Source organism: Lepisosteus oculatus, chromosome 17 (assembly GCF_040954835.1).
Source record: "Lepisosteus oculatus isolate fLepOcu1 chromosome 17, fLepOcu1.hap2, whole genome shotgun sequence".
NCBI classification, from domain to species: Eukaryota; Metazoa; Chordata; class Actinopteri; order Semionotiformes; family Lepisosteidae; genus Lepisosteus; species Lepisosteus oculatus.
The window spans coordinates 19983892-19996556 of NC_090712.1; the positions used below are offsets into that span (position 1 = coordinate 19983892).

The window sequence follows — 12665 nt, forward strand, 5'->3', positions numbered from 1 at the left end:
AAAGACTTGCCTTATTCTCAGGGAGACACAGATAAGTCAGGGATGGCTGCCCAGAAAATCCTTCTGCTGTCCTCAGATCTTTGTGTGAACCCTGTCTTGATAAAGTGGTTCCTAATTACCGAGACATTCCTGGTATGACTGCCAGATTTGTTCCTCTCCTTTTAGTAAAGCCCAGCACTATTTTGTCCAGAGACGCTTCACAGCTTCAGCACAGGAAAGCTGCAGTTAGCTGCAACAGGTCTCAGGACTCCATTCCTGGCCCACTGCAACCAGCATCGCAAAACAAGCTTTCCTGGCTCCTGCAAAAATAACTTGAATCTGCTGCAAACCAGTTGGCCTTTCTGGCCTATTCTCACCAGAAACTACACACTCAGATGCACGTGGCATTCTCATCCAAGTAAATGTTACGTTTTGTGCATGCATATGATCTCATTTGTTTGTCAACCTCCACGGTATATAGACTTTCAATGAGCTCTGACTCCACAGCAAATTACGAAGGGCCTAAAGCAGCAAGTACTACATTACCTGACACGTTAAAAAAAACAGTGGTAGAGGCAGAAGGCGGTTTCAGGTCTTTAACAGTATATACTGTAGCTTCAAGAAAACCATACACCTCCCTCTCTTGTGCATTACTGGCTTGGTAAGAAAGAGCATGTGAAGTAAAAAAAAAAGGGATCAAAGGTAAAAAGAGACAATATAGTACCTTAATTTGAAACTCAATTTTTTAATGATGTAGAGTCACAATATGCAGAGGAGCATGGATTACACTGAGACATTGCTCCGTTAGTTCAGCTTTCAGTACCCTTTTTTGGTAACTGCACCTCAAAAAATCCAAATGTACCTTTACCAATACAAACAAAAACTGATAGCACTGATGTGACCAATGACTGAACATTACAAAATCCAATATGTAAACATTGAATTTTAATTCCAATACCTTGAAGAAATCAAGGGTATGTGTGAAGCCTTTGAAAAGGCTCGCTGCTGGCAGGAGTACAACAGGTCTAACTTTGGGATTTACGGTATCCTGCTAACTTAATATTGAACAGAAATTAAACTTAATGGACAGTCTAAAAATCTTACAGAATTAAAAAGATAACAGTATAGTCCACATGAAGTCTGAAGGATATGCTACATTTGTTACTTTCCTGTAGCCATATATTTATGAATTCAAAGAAAAGGATGCTTCTTTTTATTAGCTTAAGATGTGTTCTGACAACTTGTAAAAAAAACTTTAAAATTCATAAGGCAAACATTAAATGTTCTCAAAAATAAACTTGTTTAGAAATGCAGAATAGGAGAAATGATAATATATGAGTACAATGGAAACAAGCACAGAAACCTTCTCTTTGCAGCACTGCCCAAGAGCATGTCAGCTACAGTCAAAACTATAGGAAGGCAAATACATATCAAAATGATTTGGCACTATTTTGTTTCTAAAGTTAGCTTTCTGGTTTCAGCCTACATTCAAGAAGCACTGTCAATTTCTATAAAAATATCCTTAAGAAGAGTTTTGGAACATCATGGTTCCAACTTGGTACATCCATGATATAACAAAGAATGTTCAATAAGGTTCAAGGAAAAAAAAAACATTAGTATCAAACAGTCTGTATATTTCAATCAGTACAAACATATTGCACAGATGGACAGTAATATGCACAAGTGGACATTTGTTGAAACCACATATGTGTACAAAGACGTAGGCCTGTGAGTATTTAACCATCAGAAAGAGTCACGTCAGTCAAGCCTTCACTGTGTTGTGTTGTCTAGATATCCTATACTGTTTGAAATCAATAATTTCATCATAATCAATTATGGAATGCTTAACATCTCAAATCTATAAAAATACACATTCCAACGTGGTGCAGTAAGTTACGGCCGATTTTGGCTGACCTACAAGGCACAGCCTCAGGGGGCAGAGAAAGGCATTTGAAATTTAGATGAGGGCAGTCTTGCATCAGAACGATCCACAACAAAGTCACTCAGTCCACAATCGGCGAAGACTGCCCTCCGAGCGCAGGAGGGAGACCCTGTCCGGGCCTGGCACGGGCCTGGCACGGGCCTAGAGCAGGCGGCAGCCGCTGAAGGGGCTCTTGATCTTCTTGGTCCTCTGCTTGTTGGGTCGGAGGCTGATGACTTCCCGGCCGTTGAGAGTGCTGGAGTTGTGGCCAGAGTGGCTCCCGCCGGCCGTGTTGAAAACCCCTGGGACGAGAGGAAGGGTCAGCTGGCTCTCGGGACCCGAGAAACTACTAAAAACAAGCACATCCCGTTCCCCCCAGAGGACTCCCAGGCCAGGAGTCACAGCGAGCATCTCCCACCCTGCTCTGCCTCTCCTTCTAGACGCACTGAGCTGATCCGCCAGCAGCCCAAGGTACATCTTGAAGCTGCTCCATTGCAAATGACTTCAGGCTCCTTACATCTCAGACGGTCTCATGACTTAAACCAGGAATAAACAATAATGCATTCACACCAACACAGAGCCCCTCAACGTGCCCTCAAGTTTATCAGTCAAATGTAAGCTTATTTACTGAGCAAAATGTCCCTAATATCCTTAGTATTTATGTGATCCTATCTGTGGGATCTGCAAGACTAAATTGATCTTCTTGCTGCTGTATGACATAAAAAACACGATACTAGTAACCCTGCATACTGACCGATTTTATTGCTGGCTGTGTGCACCACTTCTGGCTCCTCTGCCGTCTGTTGCTTAATCCTCTGAAGGTATTTGTCCGCAAGATACTTGAATACTGAGGAAGGATATTATACTGATCAATGAAAGAGAAAACTCAAGTTGGACAGGACACAAAAAACCCTCTTTTCCTCATTAGAGAATAACTAACCAAACTACAGATAAGAGAAGAGGAAAAAACTATAAATGCAGCTGTGTGCTCTTTAAAAGGCTAGTGAAAATCAAATCAGGATTTTAAATGATCTTTTTTCAAGCATTTTTTTGATCCTGAGAACTAATTCCACATCAACAAGTGAGCAGACAGCCAGTCAAAGGCAAGTTGTCTTTCACCTGTTGGCAAGCCGATACTAGTTTCAGACACAGAATTCAATTCCTGTTATAATTTCTCTCTTCTCAATTCTGATGTTGATGCGCAGTAATGTATTTGTTTCACTGTACTTTTGTTGCCTTCTTTTCACTTCTATTGTGTATTGTGCTAAGTACTGCACTTTGAGTTTCTCAAAATGCATTAAACTGAGGTGCATAAACACTGGAAAAGCATGGACCTTGTGCTTGAAGCACAACAGTTCTCAGAGACTGCATCCTGGACTCCACTTACCTTCATTGACATTGAGATCTTCTTTCACTGAAGTACGATAGAATCTCAGCTTCAGCTTCTTTGCTAGTCCCTCAGCCTCCTCACTGCCCACCAGAGAACACAACGTTTTAATGAGAAACAAAAAGGAAAGAAAACTTCAAAACAGGAAAATGGCTTTTACTGCAATGTCAAGTTTTTGTCTATAAACAAAAATGTGAATTCACTTTCTTCATTTGTTCAAAACTGTCCTGTACAGACCGTAGAGTGCACAGGCCTTGTAGTAGGAATGAGTCACAGTGGTGAAGAGTGCTCAGAGAAGCAATGGGACAGCAAGCCTCTCCTCTGAGCGGTGCTCAACACCTGCTATGGGGCTTGTGTGTCCAGGCCATGTCTCGAGGGAGGCTGGCTCTGAGGAGTCAGCACGCACTTCACACAGTCCAGAGAAAAGCAACCACTGCACTGCAATTAAGGGACAGGCAAAAGAAACTAAACCTTTTAGTCTTAAGAGCAAACAGAGGGGAGCTGATGCAAGTATTCAGATTTATGATGTCCCCTTCTTCGCGCTCATTGCTGCCTGCAACCCTGTACCCGATAAAACCATTAGAAAATGGATGGATGGGCAAACTCAACTCCAGGGGATTTCTGCAAAATGACAAACCAGAGGGCCCAGAGGGTTGCAGGAATACAGAGCAAGCTGCAAGACATGGCCGGGTGAAATTCTGAGATCAGTAAACTACTAATTAACAAAAGGTTAATTCAATCAAAGGCTAGATGATGGGATAAAGGCCCTTCTCTCATTTATAATCTTGGTTCTGTTCTCCTTTCCCAATAGGCTGTTCTGAAGTGGATATAACAAAAATAGGTCATGATTGTACTGGAATATAAAAAAGAAAACTGCAGAATAATGAACACAACATGCTGGAGAAAACAACTTCCAGTGTACAGCTCACTGACATAATGCCACACCCTAGAAACAGATGTTGAAAGTCTCACTTCTTGATTACAGAGTCGTCCAGGAGATCGATTTTATTCTGCACGAGGACGGTGGGGATGTCTCCCACTTCGGCCTCCACCTTCTCTCTCCAACTGGAAATGGCTTCAAAGGACTCTCTGTCGGTGGTAGAAAAGACCAGCACACAGGCCTGCGCCCCTGAAAATGAGAGACTCTTTCACCTCACAGTGGAAGACGTGTCATTGCGTCAATGTAAAACAATTTACTTGCATGAGGACTGTACCGCTGGTGAAGAAACACTGCAATCGTACACCTGTATGAGAAGGAATGTGCGATAGTACAAAACATGCAAAGTCTTGTACTTGTTCACTAATAGTTCTGGGAGACCAGGTGTAATTCATGAAGTAAAATAATTTCAGTATGAATGCATAATGCCTGTTGCCACAACCCATCTTTATTCTACAATTTAGTTACAAGGGGTTTCCTAGAATAAGTTTTGTTTATAACTTTGTATTGCAAGAAAACATTAAACTTCTGTTCCTCAAATATGCTTACTGTGGTTTTTCTGGTCTTGCACTGCAGCTTTTCTGGTAATTCTGCTCAGACCACCTGCCACTAATTTGATGTCTAAATCTCATGTGTCCCCCAGGGAGATTTGTAATGTGGATATTGTCTACAATATCTAGAGAACTACTGAGCTGCCTGGTGAAGAATTCCAGAGGGCTCAAGCAGTGCTGTACCGGGGGCCTGAGAGAGCAGGGACCTCCATACTACTGAATAAACGAGTATTCACGGACGACAAGACTACAGTGAGCAGGACTCTTGACAGGGTGCGGATGAAGATGATCTGCTGTACAGAAGGAAAATCCGATCACCAGACACCACAACAGGAAGAAAGAGGAGTGCCGGGGAACTGGCGAGTGTGTATAAACTCAAGTGTGTGCTGGTCTTGAAGGCAGCCTGTGGTCTTCTAGACCATATTCTAGAAGCAGCTAGCTTGAAGGTGTACTGGCTCTACGTACTGTATCACAGCATCCAGATTACAGACAACAGTCCCTGCTGAATTACACCTGGTGAAACTATGCAAGGGAAATGGTCAACAGTCACAGCGAACCTAGGAAGCAGGAACTAAAGCCAAACCCTAGCTGCCTTAGCAGAGGTGTGTGATACATCCCCTCCAGGAGATGAATGCGATTCCAGAACTAAGCAAAGCTTCAATTAAGTGGATGTTATATGCATCACTTCCAGCTCGGCGTAAATATACAAGTGCCAAGGTTGTGTAACGTTTTGCAGTCCCCACCTCTGTAATAAGCCTTTGTGATTGCATCAAACTCCTCCTGGCCCGCAGTGTCCCACAGCATCAGCCTGACGTCCTCATCGTTAACTCTGTGCAGAGAAAGAAATCAGACACCCAGGGTAATTGCTACAACATTCTAACCAGCCTGAGCCTACACATGATAAAGCGCATCCTAATAAAAGAGCTCCAGGCTTCATGCTGGCCTAATGAGGTCCTGTTCCAAATATACGTATCGATGGCTTGCTAAATATCTTAAGTGGATACATAAATACCGCAAAACATGGTACATAAATGCACACAAGAAAGCAAAACTCCTCTTTAGGCTTCAGCAGAAAAAAAATCAAACTGCTCTGTGATGGATAGGTATCCCTAAAGTCACAGATTGGAAACTCTTGATTGATATGAAATTCAGACCAAAAGTAACTTCATTTTAAGTCTATATTAATTAACACTATAGCACAGTCTTTGGAAATGCTGATATATAAAATGTTTTGAGAAATAGTTTATATACAGTTTTAGTTTTTATATACAGGATATAAAAGTCTAGTAGAACAGATCTGATGTCTCCCAGACGTTATCTGGTAAGGTATGTAGCTCAGGGGTCCACCTGAGTGCATGAACCAGGAGAAGCCCTTGCTCAAGCACAAGCTGTGAACTATGATCATGGGTTCAAGCCCAACTGTGACAGAACTGGACTAGACAGACAGACCGGAGAGAGCCCCGAGACACTGCGATGAGGGGATGAAGGGTGCCTCTCCTCCAGCTGCTGCTGAACCTTGGGAATGGGCTGTGGTGCCCTTATTTCCTCAGCTCAAAGGATAAGTGGCTCAGAGGAGGCTCAGAGGAGGACAGGTCAGAGAGTCTGCCTACACTTTTGCTGCAGGCCGAGAGGTGGATAACATAGAGCTGGCTACTCCAAACTGGGCAGGTATAGGTATAGCAGAAGTAACTTGATTGTAAAGTCATATAAAACGATAAAGTAGCTCCATTTGATCCATTCATAGGACAGAGGTGTTAAAAGATATGAAGTGTAACATACGCCTTTACATTGCAGGCTGTGTGTGATGCATTCAAGTAGGTATGTGCATCAGCATGTGTAGGCTGCAAGGAATAAACCTTTACTTATTCCTATGTGCGATATGTGCAAGACACTCCTATAGTATATATGCTGTAGGTTGCAATGACCATTAGGAGTGACCACAAAGAGGCTTTGATTTTAAAAAACCAAGAGGAGGAAATTCAGTGTGAGAACAGAAAGACCAAATCATTTAGAATTTAGCTAGAATGTAACTTTTATTTTATACAATACATGTAAGGGATTTCAAATTCCCCAAACTGTCCGATTGACTTTTCAGTCTTCCTCCATAAGAGAGTTGGGTTTTCTAGAAAGATACTGTCTCTACTACTTCCCGATGGGAGACATGTTTCCTCATCTTATTCACTTTCCTAATCCAATTGGACACAGCACAGTATTTCTTGGCTAAACTCTGGTTTGCAGACTTTGTTTTAAAGAAACACCCAAACCTTTTAATCGACATTACTCATTTATTTCTTAATTATTTGGTCTCTATACTGAAATCTGTAACAGTTTTTGGCTTCTGAACCATCACATTTCCACTAACACCTGTTTGGCAAGAGAATATTTTAAATAAAGGATGGAGTTACATCAACTTTGCTTCCATTACTAAAGTTTTTAGCAGCTAGAATTAATGACTATCTAATATTTGCCCTGTTTCTATTTGTAGATACCCTTAAGGTAAATATCTGGAGATCAACGTAAATAGCTAAATTCCCGTAATAATACACCAAGAAAGGTAAGATCATCAAGAGAAACAGAAGGGGGAAACACTGAAAATGGAAGCAGCAAAGCACTTCAGCCATTGAGTTATGTGAGCTCAAAGAGTCACAGACCTCAGGCACTTATTGTTTTGAAAGGAAAAGCAACTAAATTTACACTCAAATATACATACAAATGAAGTGACTGTCCTACAACTTATGATCACTTGAAATATGTGGGTTGAATATAAAGTGTTTTCATATGATCACGTATTACTCACCAAAAATAAAAGTGTTGATTATTTTGCACTTGTCGTATGATCACAAAAATGTTTTGACTTTGCTGTTTTAATACTTATGGGAGGCACTGTGAAAGTGGCACACGTGCGCACTAGTGAGCGGATGTTGGATGTGACATTTACTGCCATTCAGCCTGAACTCACAAAGGTCAGAAGACATGAAAGAACTCTGGCCAGTTCCAGGATGAGTTATGCACCTACATCAAACTTCTACAGGCTGGAGCATAAATATTTTAGCAAACCCAGAACAGAGAAGCACATTTCATTTTTAATAAGTTACTTTCATGCAACAGCATAACAATGTGTTTCATCAACTGCCTCTGAAATGCTCAAACAATTAAAATAATTAATTGCTACGAAGGATTTTTTTTATAAAGCACAATATAAGACCGTAGAGATATTCAAAACCAAAATTGTGACACCTTCCTCCTTCTCTTAAAGGCAGACTCATCTCCTACTAAATCCTGGATTTCCAGACCTCTCCTCCTGCTCTCCCTGAGGTTGGACTCTCACTCTCACCTGCTGTTTCTCCATTTCCTCACGGCTCCCTGCCCTTCTTACTGCTCTGTCCTTTGCTCTCCTGTGCCTTATTTACCTGCTGCTTCCCCTCTCTCACACCTGACGAAGGCTCCAGAGCTGAGAAGTCCCGTTTCTTTCCTCACTTCTCAGCATGGAATGAATCTTTACCCGTTCCACTTCAGCCTACGCTTACAGACTCCTATGAATGTGAATGTGAGACTTTGGCGGGAGGGTCTTCTTCAGGTTTCTCCTTTCTATGTTTCAGGGTGAAAGTAATCTTTTCTGATCCTGTGAAGCCAATTCACACTGAGGCAGCTCCCACTCAAACACAAGTCTTGACCCTTACTGTATGTTGGTTTCTGGAGGCGACCGATCGGACGTACCGAATCTGCCGCTCGAGAAAGTCCACTCCGATGGTCTTTTTATAATCCTTGGTGAAGATTCCCTTGCAGTAGCGCTGGATCATGCTGGACTTGCCTACAGCTCCATTCCCCACCACCACCACCTTGATGGCCACCTCCATGTCCTCCTCCAGCATGGCTGCAGCTGAAAGTGCTCCGGTCAGGGGTCAGGGGTCAGGGGTTGAGACAGCTTCCACTACTCAGGGCTGGGTCTTGGAATCACTCGAGCACTACCTTGAACACATTGGAAATATAATCACAGGCTCTTAAAAAACAAGACAAGAATTCCGGTATATACGATATAAATATGATGAAGAATTCATCAAGTAGGAATGATAGACTAAAAGGGAAGCTGTTTTCCACACTCTGAAAAAGAATTCTTCTTTATAAAAAGCTTTTATTTGCAGACCAAAACATATAGCAAAAAAGAGCGGACATTTCATTCACAGTGACTCTCTTTGGAAGTTAAACACTTGTTTAAAAGGCTATAATACACAAGAAAAGTCTTCATAAAAGTAACTGCTAAAAAGTTTTATTGATGGGCACCTGGATTCACACCTATATATAAGTAGATATGAGTCAAAATTATAACAAAAGGTCAATAATCAGTATTTCTAAAATTTATCATCTCCATCTTTCTCCTCAGAAGATATTCAGACTTACGTATAGTAGTTACCCCTCAATCTCCTTAAATACCTTAAAGTATTTCTTAGTTAAAAAACTAAGATAAAGAGTTGTGAGGAAGAGAGGGAAACAGGCAGTTAATAAAGCCGAGAACAAAGAGAGGGGAGCTAAGAGATGGCGGAGAGCAGACGAGGAGTATCAACACTCTGGGAGAACTGGGGGAAAGGTGTGAATGTATTACAATATATTAGTCCCAGGTACGGTTACTGCAATATTGCATAAACACTTGTTTCAGTCCTCCTGGGATTTAACAATCATTTTATGTGAGTTAATCACAAATTAATTATTCTCCATCTTGTTTCAGGGGCATAAATACAACATGAGCTCTGAAGTACAAAGAGAGCTGATCTATTAATCCTCAGTGCTTTAAAATTAAAGAAACACTCATGACACTATGCAGTATTGCAATAATTTAAACGCACATCTGAACGTCTTAGGCTTTTCATTTTGAAAATTGATCATTAATTTGCTAAAATAATCAATTTAAGGTGCACGGAAAACTCACAGAGGAAAATCAGTGATTTACTGATAATCAGTAAAGAAAGCCCATCATTACTGTACATATGACCAAGAGACCAATATAGGAATCTTTTAAACTGTGTTTTAATTTCACTCCTTTAATGTTGGATAAGAGAAGGGACAGACGAATTTTCAAGAATTCAATTCAATTTAAAAAATGCAGACGTGTGGGGACAGTTTCCCAGCAACTGCTGCTCGTACACAGTGCTCTAATAACACAGATGAAATAAGGGATATTACTCATGTGGAAGGGGCCACCAGGATATTGTCTTGACATAGTTCCATCCATGAACTGGTCATTCATCTGAAACTCATTAGTGCCCAAAAAGCACTTACAGCACAATGTAAATTCATTTCTATACTAACTGAACTTTAATACAGAAATCAAAGCATCTTCATCTTCAATAGCTTCTAGCCTGCGTACTCTTTCCATTACTTGGTTGCACAAGAAAACCACAATGAAATACCAAAGCTTAAACGCATGACGTGTGTCTGTTTTCTATCCTGCTGTCCAGACAGCTAAGGCTCTTGACAGTGAGCTCACGGCAGTCCGGACAGCTGTGGTCTCACTCCTGGAGGTCTCAGTGGAACAGCTGCTTCCCCTGAACTTCAAAAGTTGAGGCCTGAGCATGACAAGCGTACCCTTCTCTTTGTGGTACTGAGGACTGCACTGGAGATGCATTCAAGTACGGAAAGAGATGAGCTCAAGATTACTGAACAGTGGATGTGATTGGAAATATTGACAACACTTTTCCTGTGCGTTAAAGAAGGGAAAAAATTGACTGTGCTTGATTTGTTTGACAGCTGCACAATGATGCCTGTAAAGGAGGTACAAAGCGAGTCCAGGAAGAGTTCGTACTGTACTGATTTTATAATTATATTTTATTACGTAAGCTGACAAGAAGGGGGGATACTGCTCTGGACAAGAAAAGAGAGACACTTGAATTTCAATCCTTCCAATTTCAGGAAGACTTAGGATGAATGAATTACATACATTTCTAAGGAGAAGTAGTCAAAATTCGAAACTAGAGGATTATTTATTGTTTGAAAATGGTGAGAAACTATTTCTGTTTAATAATTCCATATTTATGACTTAAAAAGAAACTAACCCTTAGGGCTACTGCAGCTGAAGACAGCAGGCAATGCTACCTTCCTCCTGTACAAACACGTCTCCTCTAAGAATAGTAACAGCATGCATCACCTGATTTACAGCTATAGTATAAAGTCAATTGCACCATATGGTCTGATGCAGCAGTACAGCAACACAGTGATGACATTCTTATTTCTCATTTATTAAAAAGATAAAATTATTCAATTTCAGCTTTCACAATGTGCATGACTCTGAGGCCTACGTATTCTAACATCATGCCGAAACCTTTTTTTTTAAATTCATATTGGGATTTCTGCAAGTTTTCATGAGACGAAGGGGAAATTCATCAAGCACTACTGAAAATGTTCCAACTCGTTATGCCTGCATGTTTTATAGGGGCTACAAAACGCAAATTCCAGGCTTTAATAGGTAAAACAACGTGGCATGCAAAAAGCTGGAAAATGTCCAAGCCACTTGTCCAAACACATTGATGATTTTTATGGCACAGACACACCTTCGAGACACCAAAATGTAGCATACTTATGACCAACATCATAGGTACTGTAAATGTACCTCGTGAATTCCAACAAACCATAAAATCAGAAAGGAAGTTATGAGTGACATCCATCTGTACTCTACCAGCTCCGTCTCACTGAGGGCTGTGGGGAGCCGGAGCCTATCCCAGCAGGCAACAGGCGCAAAACTGGGTACAGCCTGGACAGGACACACTCTCAAACCAGGACCAATTTCCCCCGAGGCTCCATAACCTCCCAGTATGTCTTTGGGCTGTGGGAGGACACCAGAGCAGCCGGAGGAAAACCAGGTGAACACAGCGTGAATTCAGATAGATCCAACTTTTTAATTATTTTGTACTTTTAGAGAACGATTTTGGGGAAGAGTGACTTAATTGCAATTGCTTTCTTGAAATGGGGCTACATTCGAAGTCTCCTTTTAAAATCCTGTCTGCGGCAATTACGCGTGGAAAGGGGCGATGTACTGAATCTCCGTTAATGGGCGTAGACACGCAAGTAACTATTTCACGATGACGATCGGGTGCAAATACACTTTCTGCAGTATTTGTAGCCGAAACGCAGGCACACTTCTGGACTCAGACTGTTACAAAATATCAGGTAACGACATTCACGATAACATTCAACTCAAGACCCCAGAACGAATTACAGGAGTAAAAACAGTCACTAGCCACCGAAATTACTGCATTTGGTGTCGCAACTCCCCATTTACAGCAGCAGAATCGCACATGAGCACCTGGAACACTGAGAAGAAAATACGAAAACGCATCTGCAGCTTCGATGCATGACCGTCATGCATAATCCGATTATCAATTTTAGTGACAGTACATGTGAAAAGCCCAACAGCCTTGCCTACCTGCATTCAGTCGGCAACATTTTCAGCTGAAGCTGTAACTCCGCGCAGACAATTTAATAAGCGCCTCGCGTTCCTCGGCCTCTGGTGAATTACTCCTCCCGGAATAACCGCATTAAAATTGTTCTTAAAGAGAATCAAAGTGTTTCCTCATCGATTCATAGGATTTTGTTCGGGGATGATGCCTTCGGCGGCCTTAAACTCTTTCCTATCCCCCGAAAACGGCGGCAGCCGTGTCAAAACTTCATCAATCATCAATTACACTACGCGACCGACGAGCATCACGACACCACGGCAATGAGGTGCAAACAGAGCTGCTCTCCTGGAAATGTCCCCAGGGTCGGCTGCACCTTGTTATTTTGGTTCACTATCGCCTGGCGTGGGCTCAATACCGGTCCATAGCGCTATACCATCTCTCATTTCTCTCCTGGGCAGTCCTCTCTCCCTGCTCGGTTGCTATAAACGCTCCAGGTTTCCGG

The 12665-nt window shown here is 41.7% G+C and overlaps 1 protein-coding gene across 2 annotated transcripts; it reads right to left on the reverse strand.

Annotated features, from left to right (window-relative positions):
• Positions 1–704: 704 nt before the first annotated feature.
• Positions 705–12665, reverse strand: rab23 (RAB23, member RAS oncogene family). Of its 2 annotated transcripts, none has more exons than XM_006638695.3 (7): positions 12190–12665; positions 8493–8740; positions 5519–5604; positions 4260–4416; positions 3288–3370; positions 2655–2747; positions 705–2202 (listed from the first exon to the last, which is right to left on the reverse strand). In XM_006638695.3, the coding sequence occupies exons 2-7, from the start codon at positions 8645–8647 to the stop codon at positions 2063–2065; spliced, it is 714 nt and encodes a 237-aa protein (XP_006638758.1). In that variant the 5' UTR covers positions 8648–8740; positions 12190–12665; the 3' UTR covers positions 705–2062. The 2 variants fall into 2 exon arrangements, with proteins under 2 accessions (XP_006638758.1, XP_015218746.1); XM_015363260.2 differs by having other exon boundaries at positions 8493–8744.

Bases quoted from the DNA above. Each gene is read 5' to 3' on its own strand.
- rab23 (XM_006638695.3), bottom strand. From the start codon at position 8,647: ATGCTGGAGGAGGACATGGAGGTGGCCATCAAGGTGGTGGTGGTGGGG. The intron at 5,605-8,492 runs GTACGTCCGATC...TTCTCTGCACAG, and splicing joins TTTCTCGAGCGGCAGATTCG to AGTTAACGATGAGGACGTCA. The intron at 2,748-3,287 runs GTAAGTGGAGTC...ATCCTTCCTCAG, and splicing joins AGATCTCAATGTCAATGAAG to TATTCAAGTATCTTGCGGAC.